General features: G+C 45.8%; 1 protein-coding gene across 8 annotated transcripts in view; it reads left to right on the top strand.

The window, feature by feature from the left end:
- The window catches only part of VASH2 (vasohibin 2), a 37,881-nt gene extending 24,689 nt beyond the window's left edge, over positions 1-13,192 (top strand). For 5 of the 8 annotated variants that reach the window (XM_023640747.2, XM_014739642.3, XM_070266718.1 and 2 more), the window contains one exon: positions 10,061-13,192. In XM_023640747.2, the coding sequence (XP_023496515.1) occupies positions 10,061-10,133 (73 nt within the window). In that variant the 3' untranslated portion in view covers positions 10,134-13,192. Of the gene's footprint in view, positions 1-8,309; positions 8,911-10,060 lie in introns of those variants that run through there. The other 3 variants (XM_070266715.1, XM_070266717.1, XM_070266716.1) reach the window with 1 other exon arrangement.
- The last annotated feature ends 199 nt before the right edge of the window (positions 13,193-13,391 follow it).

Genomic DNA, 13,391 nt, shown 5'->3' with positions numbered 1-13,391 from the left:
CACCGTTTGAGCAATCAGAATGGGAGAGCTGACTTGGGGGTTGACCTTAAAAAATAACAGAATATCAAGATGAAGGTATGGGGTCTGCTGAGAGGGGCAGGGGAGGCCATTGAGCATGATTCGGGGGCTCAGCCCTGCTTGGTCTTGCCTGGGCCTTGGGATAATGAGGTTGCTGAGGTGAAGTCAGACGGTGTGACCCTGGCCTGGCCCCCGAGGTTGGGCCCCACTGGTCACTCTGGGAGGAGCCCAGCTGGCCATTTTCTTGGGGGCCAGATAGAGAAACCTGGTTCTCAGTCATCCCCAGCCTGTGCCCGTAGCCTAATCTCTGGCTACTTTGTCATACAGCCAAGGCAAGCGACCAAGCCTGCACCTGCAGAAGACAGCTGGTAGACTGCCACGGTTGTGAGTGCAAAGCCACCTTCTCATGTCAGGCCCACTTGCCCTCTGCTCTCCTGCCCACCTGAAGCATGGGAGTGGGCCTGGGAGTGGAGAGGAGGACTGGGGTGAGGGCAGTAGTCACTGGAGGGTCAGGAAGGAAGACCTGCGGGAAGATGGAGATTCAGTTCCATCACTCTCCTCCCTCCTTGCCCCGAAGTGCATCCCAGACCAGCAGGGCAGTCCCCAGGAGTGCAGAGGTCATGACTCATGGTTCAGTGAAAACATTTACTATTTAAAAATGGTTAAGAGTGGCCACAACCAGCCCCCTAATCCCCCAGACCCATGCCCCTTCCCCACAGCCCTTTCTCCTGGGCAGAACACTGAGTCCCAAGAGTCTTCCTTCGTAAACTCCTTCCAATGGGTCAGTATTTGAGGATTTTTTTTTTCATGACTAGAGCCAGGTAGCCTTGGAAGTGCTTGACCATCCAGGGAGCCCAGTGGCTTGTGGGTTCCTGTGGACAATTTTGTTTGAGCAAATCCAGTAGGACCATGGTTATTCCTGGTGGTGGTAGCCCTTGTCACTTCTTTTCTCTTTTCCCAGTGTTTGGAGGTTGAGAGGGGAATCTAGAGGGCAAATATCTTGGCTGAAGTTTCAAAATGGATAGAGGTGTCACAAGGAGAGAAGACACTCTCCCCAATTCTTCCTAAGTCCTGACTTCTGAGCTGCAGGGCTGGGTAAGGGATTACAGGGGCTACTATGTAGGAAGTGGGAGGAGAGAGATGCAGGAGATGAGAGGAGAAGGAAGGGCTGCGAGCGGTGGACAAGAGGAACGGAAGCACAAACGCCTCCCTCCTGCTCCAGATCCCAGCTTCTGCCATTGCTGCAGACTAGAACCCAGGACACCTGGTTCCCGCAGGTGCGTCTGGAGAAAAGCAGATTTTCAGCTTCTACCTGTGGCCTTCGCCAAGCAGGCTTTTCTCTGGGGAATCTTGCTTTTGACGTGGAAACGAGAAAGGGACAAATTTGGTTATGACCCAATAACTCCACCAAGCTCTGGGCATCCTACTTACTGTAGAATGGTCAGGTCTAGGAAGAGTTTGGTGACTCTGTCATTGTGTTATTATTTCACCATTACTTAAGGCCATCAAGTCACTTCTAAATGTGTTGGGTGCCATAATGAAGCTTGGGAGTGGCGCAAAGGGTGGAAAATTACCATAACAGGCAAGAGGCCCACCAGCTGTGGGAGCTCAGCCCCTGCCTGTGCATGGGTAATTTTAGTGGCTTTATTTTAGTGGCTTTATACCCCCATCCACCTCCTCCCTGCAGCTGGAGCTCCTTCCAGCCCTGCATTCCTCTCCATTTTTGCACTTGTCTGAATAATCCTTCTGGAAAGGAGGATCGGTGTCATTGGGTTGACAAAAAGAGTCAGCTGAGTGGAAGGCAAGTAGCAATGACTGCACTGGTGTCAGCTGAGACAGAGTGTGAAGAGGGAAACAGGGACTCCCCTACCCCTCCACCCACGAGTCCTTTCTCTTATTCTGCTCCCCTGGGAGTGTTTAAAGCACTTTCCACACAGAACAGTCAGGTTGTTTCCTGTGTTTCTTAAAGAGACAGGGAGATACAGGTTGAGATCCATGTTTAAAAGGACTTTTGTGAACTGAAACCAACTCCTTCACAACTCTGTGCGTCAGTCTCCTTGCAGCTCTTCACTGAGGGGCGTTCACAGTGGTTCTCAACGGGGGCCAGCACACCCTCTGGGGGAGAAGGGCTAGAAATGCCTGGGAGGGAAAGTTTTTGCTTATCATGGTGATAGAGGGCACTCCCCATTAGGGCCGGGGACCAGGAATGGTAAATGTCCTGCAGAGCTCAGGACTATCCTCCCCAATAAAGAATGGTCCACTTAAAATGCCAGCAGTGTCTCCACTGAGAACCATGAATGCCCCCTGGGGTCATTTCCATCTCTGATGATTTATGGCTCTTGGCTGCTGCCTGGGACCTGAACCTGGGAGAGCAGTGGTGAGCGGACAGTGGTGTTCTGGCTGGGCTGCCTGTGTGAGCATGAAAGCAGCTCATGCCAATTGCAGTGACCACGTGGAATATTCTTCTAAATTAGGACAAGAGTCCCTGAGGACTCTTTGTCTTCTCTCCCCATCCAGCTCTTTTTTCCCTCTGTTCCTCCTCCGCTCTTTGCTAGTCATGGTTCTTTTCCTGCCTTTTTCTTCCTCTGGATTTCCCTTCTTAGTCATCTGTCTCTATGACGGTTGTGGCTCTAGTGGGCTTTGCTCTCCCTGCTGGAGACCCGCAGGGTCACTGAGGTTACTAAGCCCCACCTTTCACTGCTGGGCCACAAGCTAGACAATGGGATTCCTGCTCTGTTCTGTCATGAAGGATCTTGAAGATGCCTCCAGGCATCTGGTTGAGTGAGGCCACTAAGTCATTTCAAAATGAAGTCATAATGAAGTCATAGAGAATCAGTTTGGTTCCATGGGCTAATCACATTGAAGATATTTTGAATGGGGCCCAAGAAGTTATTCTCTTTAGATCCCAAATGAAAAAATATTCCCAAGAGTGGAAAGGAGAACATTCCTTAGCATGGAAGGTAGAGTGGGACAAAAAAAAAAGAGAGAGAGACAACTAGAAAGGCTGTCGAGGGAGAAGTAAAACCTCTAAGATGATGTAGAGTTTCTTTCCAGAAGCCCAGAGAAGGAGGCATCCAACTCAGAGGCCTGCCAGCTTAGTTCTCCTGCGATTTCATGTGGTCCAGGGTCCCTGGGGATGCTTGAAGAAACCGAGTTGGAGTGATGGGTCTTAGGAAGACTGCCTCAGGCGGGGAGCCAAGAGCCCCCAGAGCTGACTGTTGTAGGTAGTCAGACAGGGTTGGGGTCCCCCCGGGGGTTCTCTGTCACAGAAAGGAGCTGTGAGATCAGAGCTCAGAAGGTGTGCCCTGAAATCTCAGACAGTGGCCTGTGGTTCTTGGTCTCTGGCCAGAGCCTCCTGCCTCAGGAGGGCTTGAAAGAAAGGGCAAAGGGCTAGGGATCTCTTCAGAGCCGACTCTCTCTTGGCTGAGGTCTGATTACATAGCAACTTCAGCTGTCTGCCCTGTCAGCTGGCAGGAGTGGTGCCCGCAGTCCTGGGGAGTAAGGAATGTGAGCGAGGAGCAGGATTGGCTTTGGACGAGGGTGACAGGTGGGAAGGAACTGCTCCCTCATCCCGGTGTTCTTCCAGCTGAGACCTACCCAAATAGGCTTAAATCCTAAATCAGGGCCTGGCCTGACCTAATTCCTGCCAGACTAGACAAGAAAGGAGGGCCTGGGGTCTCCGCTTAAACTTGTAAATGCTGGGTCAACACCACCCCTGCTTTAATCTGTTCCACAATCTTACCACTGGGGACTGAGAGGTTAATGTTAGAGTCGCACCTCTACTGTATATCACTTTCTAGAATCCTGAGTCCTTGTGAGTGTGTTTGTGTGTGAGGGTGAGTGCATGTGAACACACGGGCATGTGCACCACCTCCCCCTCCCCCAGGAGTTGTGACCTCAGGGAAAAACAGGAGCAAGAAGTGTGAGTAGACTGATTGGTGGCCTGTGTGTCCCCATCAGGCAGCCCTGAATTGGATGTAGATGGGCTATGTCTCTGAAGTATCTCACACTCGAAGGGGAGACGGAAGAGGTAAATTTCCATTGGAAGAAAGGGAGTGGATTTGGGCTCCACTGGGAGCAGGAACTGCTATTTGTCTTGGTAACCCCAAGATCGACGTGGCAAAAAATGTTGCTTAATGCATTCTTGGGAATGAGTAAGTAGCAAGCAGGTTTGAGGACCCCTGCTCGCCCGGCTGCCACTCAGGTCCTGTGGCCCATCCTGCCCAACGACAGCTGAGCAGAGAGGCGGGTGGTGTTGAGAAGTGAGGAGAGGAGATGCCCGGGACACGGCCCTTAGTCAGAGGTGCAGAAAAGGGACTGGGGGCACCTATAGGCTTTCCTTCCACTTACTGGTTCTTGTCTGAAACCCAGTCTCGTACAGACATACACCATCTTCTTTGTCCAGCCCCAGGATGGGAAGTCCTCCTCACTTCAGTCCCCAGCAACATGCTGCCATCACTTTCTGGTTCTGAGGCTTCTTGTGGCTTCACTGACGCCAACATCCATTCCAGCTGAGCTCTTCCTCAGCACTGAGGCTGCCTCAGGGTGGATGGAAGACTCACGTGCTGCCTGGCCCATATGGGAGATGGTTCACGCCCCCTGAACTGTCAAGGTTTAGGTAGCGGCGGCGAATACTGGTAGTATTTCGCACAGCATACCTTCCCTGTGGAGCCACTGCCCTGTCCTCCCCAACCTGCCTCCGCCTCTGCACGGCCTCGGCCACAGCTGACTCCTGGGATGCAGGCCGAGGTCAGGGTTGAGGGGACACTTGGGACCAGGCCATCAGGCAGTCACCCTAGTTCACCCTGGATGCATTTCTGTGACGACAGCTGAGGCTGGGATTATCCATCTGTGTGCAGACAGAAGAAAGTGTGTCAAAGGAAACAAAGTCCCCAGCCCTGCTTCCCCTACACAGAAGGCGGCCTGAGAGCCTTTCAGAAGGAGATCCTTTGATGTTTTCCTTGTTTGGACTGGGGAGGGGTTTGGAGAAATATATTGTTCAGTCTAAAATAATAACCCTGGCTCTGATGAGAAGTTCTGGGCAAGTGCAGACCCGGCTGAATCATCATCCTGGTGCCTGTGTTTGTTAAAAATAAATCCCCTTGCCACATCCTAATTATAGCTGGGGGAGCCCTCGGAAGAGGCCCTCCACACACGAGAGCTCACCCAGCTCTGGCCCTGATATGAGCTGGCAAGCACGGAACAGTATTTCTGGCTGGGCCCCACAGGCAGGTGGCATGCTGTGATAACCCACTTCTGCCCTTCGCCAGGCCAGGAAATTGCAGCCAGTGCTGCTGTAAAAGAAAAGGGTTTCATCTTCCAGGCAGTTCACTGGGAATCTCAGTTGAACTTACTTTCTGCCAATAATAGTTTTTTTTTCTCCTCTGGGTTCTGGGTACCTAAGGGTGGGTGGGAGAGGTGGGGATACACAGGAAGGAGACAACCTAGGCCTTTTCCTTTGGGAGCCCTCAAGCTATCTGTTATTACAGAACCACATTCAGCTTTACAAGTAAGAAGTTTCCTCAAGTGGCATCCAGAAATAAGGTAAAGGTTCTCCTACATAGAAAAAAAAAATTCTTTCTACTCGTTAATTCTTAGAATGTTGTCATGGTGACTTGAATTCCTGGCTTCAGACTTTGTCTTTGTTAAAACAAAAATATCCCACGATAAAGGTAACATAATGAAGCCCTATCAGCCATTTACACGTTAGTGAGAACTTGACCAAAGTTTATGGAGAAGTACAGGATATTCAAAGTGGAGATTCACAGATGAATTTACTTGATCCCTGCTCTCAAGTTGTTCAGTCTCCGAGGCAGGCACAAAGATTATGAGCCCGCAGGATTCTTTGACAGATGTACAAAAGGAAGTGACATAAGATACAGAGAAAGGAGCAGTGCATTGTGAGGGAAGGAAGTCAGAAAGTACTTCATGGGAGAAGTGGCGTTTGGGTTGGACCTTGAAAGGATGACAGGAAGGCATGGGGGAGGGCATTCCACAAGCCAAGAAGCAGAGGTAGGGGTGGCTGTGGTGTCACCCTCAGATGCTTTGCGTGGGGAGTGGGAGGATGGGGGGCAGTTTGTGTCACGATCAAGGGCATGGGCTCTGGATGCTGGGGGAAAACCCTGGCTCTGCCACTTGCCTACCATGTGACTCTGCTTTGAGCAAGTCCCCTTTCAGTGCCTCCATTTCTTCCTCTGTAAAATGGGCCGCCACAGTATCGCCCCCATTAGGTTATGGTGAGAATGAATTAATCCATGTAAACCTCTCAGAACAATGCCTGGTGCACAGTAAGTGCGTGATCAATAAAAGCGATGTCTGATGGTGATTTCTCAGCACCTGGAAGGCGCAGGGGAACTGATGGAGGTGCCAAGGAAAGGTTTAGAAAAAGGAGGCCAAAGACCCCCAATGCGAGTGCACCTATTTTCAAGGGTGCCAATAACAGAGCGTGGTTAAAGGTACAGGGTGAAGTCTTAAGAACACACTGACTTAAAAAAATGTGATGAAAATTCTGTTCCTCAGGGGTGAGGGGCTCCAAAGTGAGGAAGTCAGATAGAGTGGCCAAAAAACGGCTTCTGAGGATGCAGCATGCCTGTGGCCTGGCCTGTGGCTGGTGGCTGCTGTGACCCCAGGGAAGCCCACATTACAGGGCTGAGGGGCAGGGTTTGTTCTTTCCCAGATCTGCCCTGTAGCCTGTCCTGCCACCGACTTTCCAGCAGGTGCTGTTGGTCACAGGACCGAGGGAGAGAAAAATAGGTCAGTGCAGATTTATTCCAACACCTGAGAAACAATATTAAGCTCGTGTCTCATTAGCATTGTTTCATATATGAAGGGCAGGACATTGAGAGTTTCAGGAGGAGGAGAGGTGTGACTTGGTGTTGAGGAAGATGCCAGGCCAGGAAGAAATCATGTGCGAGGGTTCGAAATCGGGTGAGCTAATTGGTAGGTGCTGCACGGACCCTGGAACAGGGATTTTCTTGTTAAGCTCAGGGAACTGCCTGATTTTCAGAGACAACGGGGATCTAAAGGGCCACCATGGCTTAGGTCCTACATAGTGTGCAGGGCTCCAGGGAAGAAGACTGATGCTTAGAAATGAGTCTCCGGACTTCATTTAGGGTGTGGCTGCTTTTCCTGAGTGGAATTACAGAGAACTTGCTAGGAACATGTTCTTCCACATACTAACCTTCCGCAGGCCGACTCCATGCCCACCACTGTCACTAGCATCATGTCTGAATCAGCGCTTAGTGAGTTAATGGAGGGAAGTGGTACCCGTTAAGATCGGGTCTGAGCGTGGCTTAACCACCATCCACCATAATGTGAGAGCAGCTCAACGGAGGTGGTAGGGAGCTTCTTAGCGCTGTGCCTCTCTAGTGTGCCACCTCGAGGGCCAAGCTCCAGCCATCGCTTCCACAAGAAAGAAGGAAATGGAAAGAAAAGGATGAAAGGCACATGCCTGGTGTCTTTGGAAGAGGTGTCTTGGTAACTGACTGCCAACAGCACCCTTCCACTTCACTCTCCTTGGCTACACCTGAGTCCAGTGCCTGCCCGGCTTCAGGGAGGCTGGGAAATGTAGTTTGTAATCTAGGCAGCTCTGTGCCCAGTAAAAATCTTTTAAGGAAGAAGGGGAGAGTGGATGTTGAGGGGCCACTAACAGACTGGGCCACACACAGATCATTAAAAAGATCAGCTAAAAAAATCATCCAATACAAATGTAGTTCATATTTGGATGAGGACTATATGCTTACACAGTTAGACCGCCAGGAACGGTAGTGTGGAGGTCATACTTTCATTGCTCTAGGAAACGACCCCCCATTTGATCCTTTTCTAAAGTGAGGAATGCCTATGGGTACTTCAAGCTTATCCTTTGGCAAGTGAATTTTGATTACTGAATTTTCTAAAAGTGGGGCACACTGAGGAGGGGAGAAGCAGATTTGTCTTTCCTAACCACATTTCCCTTAGGCCGATGCTAACTTACGGGGAGTCTGCTTGAGGCAAAAAGTCCCGTATTAGGTATTTGTAAAGATGACAGGCAAGGAAGCAAAACAGAGACTTCATTTCAGGCTTTATGACAAAATGGACTAGATACACACGGACTCGGAACCTGACTTGTCTGTGAGAACCCTAGTTCTCTCCACATGCGTGGGCTGAGGACTAGGGCAGAAGTATAAGTTTAGGTTTGAATCCTCAAGCAAAAGTGTGCTCCGTTGAGCCGTCAACTTAAGAATGGTCCTCCCAGCGGCCCCTGGGGGCCACTCTGCCAGGCTGTAGGCAGTGGTTCTTTTGTTTATCTCCAGGGCACGTATGGGCTGGAGGACACCATCGAAGGTCAGAAGCCTTGAGCTGTTTGATGCAACGAGCAGGGAGCTACACACAAGGAAGTATTGGGATTCCTACCCCCAGTCAGCCATATTTATCAGCATCACCTGTGTATCCTGGGCACCATGAGAAGAGACGCAAAGAAATAAGAGGCATGATTCCTGACCAGTAAAGCAGGGCATGTGGTGAAGCTGAGAAATACGCCCCATGTAACACAGAGACAAAGTTACAAGTTATTTTAGTGCTGGGTAGCAAGTCAGGTTTCTTGACCACTTTCGAGTTTCAGAGGATGATCACAGACTGTTGATGACTATGCAGAGATGGGACATCTCTGAAAGAAAAAGGAGAAAGGGAGGGGTAGGGGCGGAGAGAGAGAGAATAAGACTACGTAGGGTGGTAGAATTTGTTGTCAAAGTTTGAACCTAATGTCCTTCGTTGAGCAGCACCCTTATTGGAAGCTAGCTGTGATTTCTGGTTCTGTCAACATTGAATGAGTTGGACCACATTTGTGACAGGAGAAAACCATTTGCTATTAGGAAATCTTTCAAAGGTATAAATCAAGAAACTTTTAAACAATTATATTTTCATTTCGGTCTCTTTTTTACCAGTTAAAACAAGGTTCATGTGTAACCTAGAAATGTCTTTGATCTTACAAAAATGGCTAAATGTGAAACTTTTGAATTAGAACTCACTAGACATATCGAACATCCTAAATTTGGTTTACAGTCTTGGTTATTTCTTATCAAAGGTGAGAAGAGGCTCATTAAGAAATGCAAAAGTTGTGAGAAAAATCGTGAGAATGCTTAGGCCTAGTTTTATATTGGGAAATCACGTAGGAAATGTCCTGTTTTTTTTAAAGATTTTATTTTTTCCTTTTTCTCCCAAAGATCCCTGGTACATAGCTGTGTATTTTTAGTTGTGGGTCCTTCTAGTTGTGCTATGTGGGACACCGCCTCAGCGTGACCAGCATCCCAACGGGCGAAACCCTGGGCCGCCGAAGCGGAGCGCCAACTTACCCATTCGGCCACGGGGCCGGCCCCAAGGAATGTCTTGATGGAGACAGATGACATGCTACTGAATGATTTTTTTCCCCAGCTTGATGTACTTTCTTACTTGACTTTACATAAATGCTTAGGTGTAGTTTTATATTGGAAAGTACTTCAGAAAATGTATTTAGGGAAGAGAGATGATTTTCCACGTTGACATGCTTTCTCAGATGAATTCTAAAACATTCGCCCTGGTTACATATATTCAAGCCTGGAATAGTAACCCTCTCTCAAAGATAACAGAGAATCTCTCCACGAGGATCTGAGTCACCTGTGATGTCTGGTAGTTGCTGGGCTTCCCCCAGGGCACAAACGCCAGGAAGCCAAGGTTTCAAGGAGAATTTGGCTCAGATTTTTAGTTCTACTGTACTAGATGTGACTTTTAGACCTTTCCTGGTTTTACAGATACTAGGTTTCAGAAGTTATAGTGTGACCAAATTCAGGCTTGAGGTTGAACAAATTCATTTGGCAGCCCATAAATTTTCTGGAACACTACATGGAAAGCCTTTTAAAATGTTCCTTAAAACCTATAAAGGTGGACTTAGGAACAAGAGGCAGAGTTGGGAGCTAAGGCTGGCAGCAAGCATCAGAAGGGTTAGGAAGCCTGAGCGGACGCCCGGGAAATGCTAACTGACCTTCTCTCCCATCCCCTCTCCCCGCCACCTGTCTGTCTTTCTCCCTAGGCCGGCACTGCCTGAAAAGAAAGTGGCTGACCTCAGCACTCTGAATGAAGTGGGCTATCAAATCCGAATTTAGGCAAGCCATACCAGCCAGCAAGAGGGCTTCTCTGGTGCTTCTCTCTGCACTTTACCCAGCGTCTTCAGAAGGAACCGCAACTATTTATTAAGAGCTTGTGAATTTTATTTTTAAGGATTCACTTGGAAATAGGATCTGAGTGGTGGTAACAATTAACTTTAAAAAAATTCATGAAGGGGCAACCATGAAAAGCCTAAAGGAATAAACCCCACTGGGGTTGGACTGTCTCCCTTCCTCCAGATAGGAGAATACCGTAACTGTAGTTTCTATTTTTCCATTTACCTACTTTCTTTTACTTGCTTTGAACATTATGCCTCACCAGTAGTAAATGTTCATGAAATCCTCTCTCCTACTTTTGATATGGTAAGGCAACTCAATCAGTATTAATGTCTTTTTCAGCAATAACAGAGGCAAAGATTGGTGGGATTTTTTTTAAGCAGTTAATATTACCTCAGCATCTTGACATCAGATATGCAAACTTAATGGTGTTTTGTTTTTTTATATTCTATTTGTATTGTTTCCCCAATATTTCCCATGGGGATCTTCACAAAGTTTGGAATTTTTTCCTGGTGCACACATGTGATGAGATTTAAGGTATTATATGCAAGTCTTTTACTAAAAAGCACTGAAATTCTTCTGGCAATACGGGAAACCATTTTCAGGATCTTGCAGTTACTTCTTTCTTAATCTTTCTTAAAGCACTCACTGACAGCAATTTTTATTCCTTCAAAACAAAACAAAACAAAAAGCACGTTCGGAAGCTAGTCTATGTTCTGTCACTAACATTTAAACTTTGCAGACTCCAGCAAAAAGCACAAGAGGTCCCGCCCTATTACACAAATTGAGCTGTACTGCGATTACCTCTGACAAAAACACACTCGGAAAGGCACAGGCCGGGAGTGAATCATTAGGTCTTGAGAACCAGATAACCTTTCTGTTCACGTTTCATCTGATTTTTAACCCGAGTCTGGCCTTGATTCTGAAGGATGCACTGTTAGAGATGTGTTCTGATGTCTTATATTAAGACCAAATGTGGCACGATGTGGTTATTTTCCAGTACCTTGCTTTTAGGTACCACTTCACGACATTTACGAACTGGTATTGGAAAATGCAATGAATTAGAGAAGCAGAACCTTTTTTAAATGGGAAAGTCTTCAGGTACAGTGTTACACCTTACAGTGGGATTTAGTCCATGAAGCAGTCTGAGTGTCTGGCCTGCATATGGTAGTTACGGTGTAACTTCTGGCTGCAGCCCACACAGAATCACTCTAATAGCATCCCAAGTCTGTGTGTTATCAACATCAAGAGTACAGCTTCCGTTTCATTTGTTTTATCTTGGCAACCATGCCAACTCATGAGACCAAAAGGCATATTTAAGTGAAGTCTGCCAGTCAACAGAAGTACTGTTTCAGTCTCCGTGCTTCCCCTCTGGCTTTCTTTGAAGGTGATTTTAGGAAGGGGGTAAAAAAATCAAGAATCTGTGCTGTGCTTTGAGGTTCTTTATCAGTAAAACCTCTGAGGGTGACATGGAAAGCAAAAGGACTTCATCCTTCAGCCACGAGCTCACTTTACCCTAAAAATCAGTGTTATTAAAGGAAAGTACTGTTTTCTTGAAAAAGAAGATCTGATGTCCTTTACATGAAAAGGACCAAGAAGTGAACATCTCGGTAGACTAAACTACAGCGTAAGTTAAAAATTCTGAACTGAATCACTTTCTTTAAGAGTAGTATTGTCAGTTAGCAGAGTTTAAAATGAGTTATCTTTGTTTATCTTCACAAGGTAAAGCCATCTGCAACCTCACGGGCACATGTGTTTAGATGTTTGGGGTAGTCAGTGAATCATTTCATTCTTGTTCTAAAACAATACTGACTCAGCTCGCTCTCTCTCTGAGATATAAGGCATATATAGATATATATATATCTCTATATCTTCTCTTTATCAATCTGAAACTTTACTATATCCAACAGTAGACTACTTATAACCTTGCAGCCATTCTAAGAACTTGAAATATGATTTTCCAAGTATTACTTAAGTACTGTCCCATCTAAAATATAGAATGGCAATCATTGCATAGCCTCTCATTTCCCACAAAAAAGGGGAAAAGATTAGGAATACAAACTATTTCTAATATGCTGATGAATAAGCCTTAAAACTGCCAACCGGCTTGATGGTTCAGTTAGTAACCTGATCTCTTCCACACTTACTCCTTGATTTTAAGATTCATTTCCCCAAAGCAAGAGTTAGCCACAGAAACATGACAGTTAATTTAAAATGTTCTTAGTTGTCATTCTATTTTTATTGCCTATCGAATATGCTAATTTCTAAAAGAGATGGAAAAGGCACCAAACTTCTAAATTCTAGTGAAGTAATTTAATTAAAAATATTAAGGCAAGAAAAAAAACCCATGACATGATATACCCCCAAAATTGATTTAAAAACTGGCTATAATTCAAAAGAGAAAAAAATAAAACTATGAAATGATTTGAAATCTAATTTTTAAAAAAGTTATTAATCCAAGAGAAATTTTATGCTTAAGGCCTTTAAGGCAATATATGCAAAGTTTAAATGAATGACAGAAATCTTGATTTTAGACTACACATTGTGCTGTTTTGAGTACACTTTATTTCAGAAAGTGATATTTAGTATTTTCTATACACTCTGAAATCATGAGCATTTCACTTTTTCTAAGTCAATTATTTCATAAGGATTTTATTAATAGATATTGGTAAATAGAACTTTGGAAATCTTAATTCAGTATTCTTACTCTACCCAAGGCTTTTGTAAGCTATAGTTTTATGTACAACCTTGTACAGTTTTTTTGACATACAGTTTCAAATCTTGTTTATTCTCTTGGACTTTGTTCTGGCCGATACATTTTTTTTAAATCTTTAAGAAAAACTGTGATTGTTTTAGTGGGTATTTTTCTAAGTAAATGAAAACTTGTATAATGGTATTTTAGAGAATGCCAGATAAGTGCATGTTTCAAGTTAATGTTTTTCTCATCACTTGTATGTTTATACACAGCATGAGACTTTAATAAAACCATCCTGGAAACGTAAGGATTGTTTTTCTTCTAAAAATGTAAGATGGTGTGATTTTTTCTTGCCCTCTTATTACATACTTGTCTTAGTAAACTAATTTATTGCTCTCTCACCCTAGTCTTCTTCCACAATTTTCAGACTGTATATTAAACATCTTAATTCACTTATATTTTAGCATCACCCTAAGTATAAAGGCTGAAAAGGGTAATGAAATAGT

Source organism: Equus caballus, chromosome 5 (assembly GCF_041296265.1).
Source record: "Equus caballus isolate H_3958 breed thoroughbred chromosome 5, TB-T2T, whole genome shotgun sequence".
Lineage (NCBI taxonomy): Eukaryota > Metazoa > Chordata > Mammalia > Perissodactyla > Equidae > Equus > Equus caballus.
The sequence above is the reverse complement of the archived record's forward strand: the minus strand, read 5'-3'. Positions and strand labels throughout refer to the sequence as shown.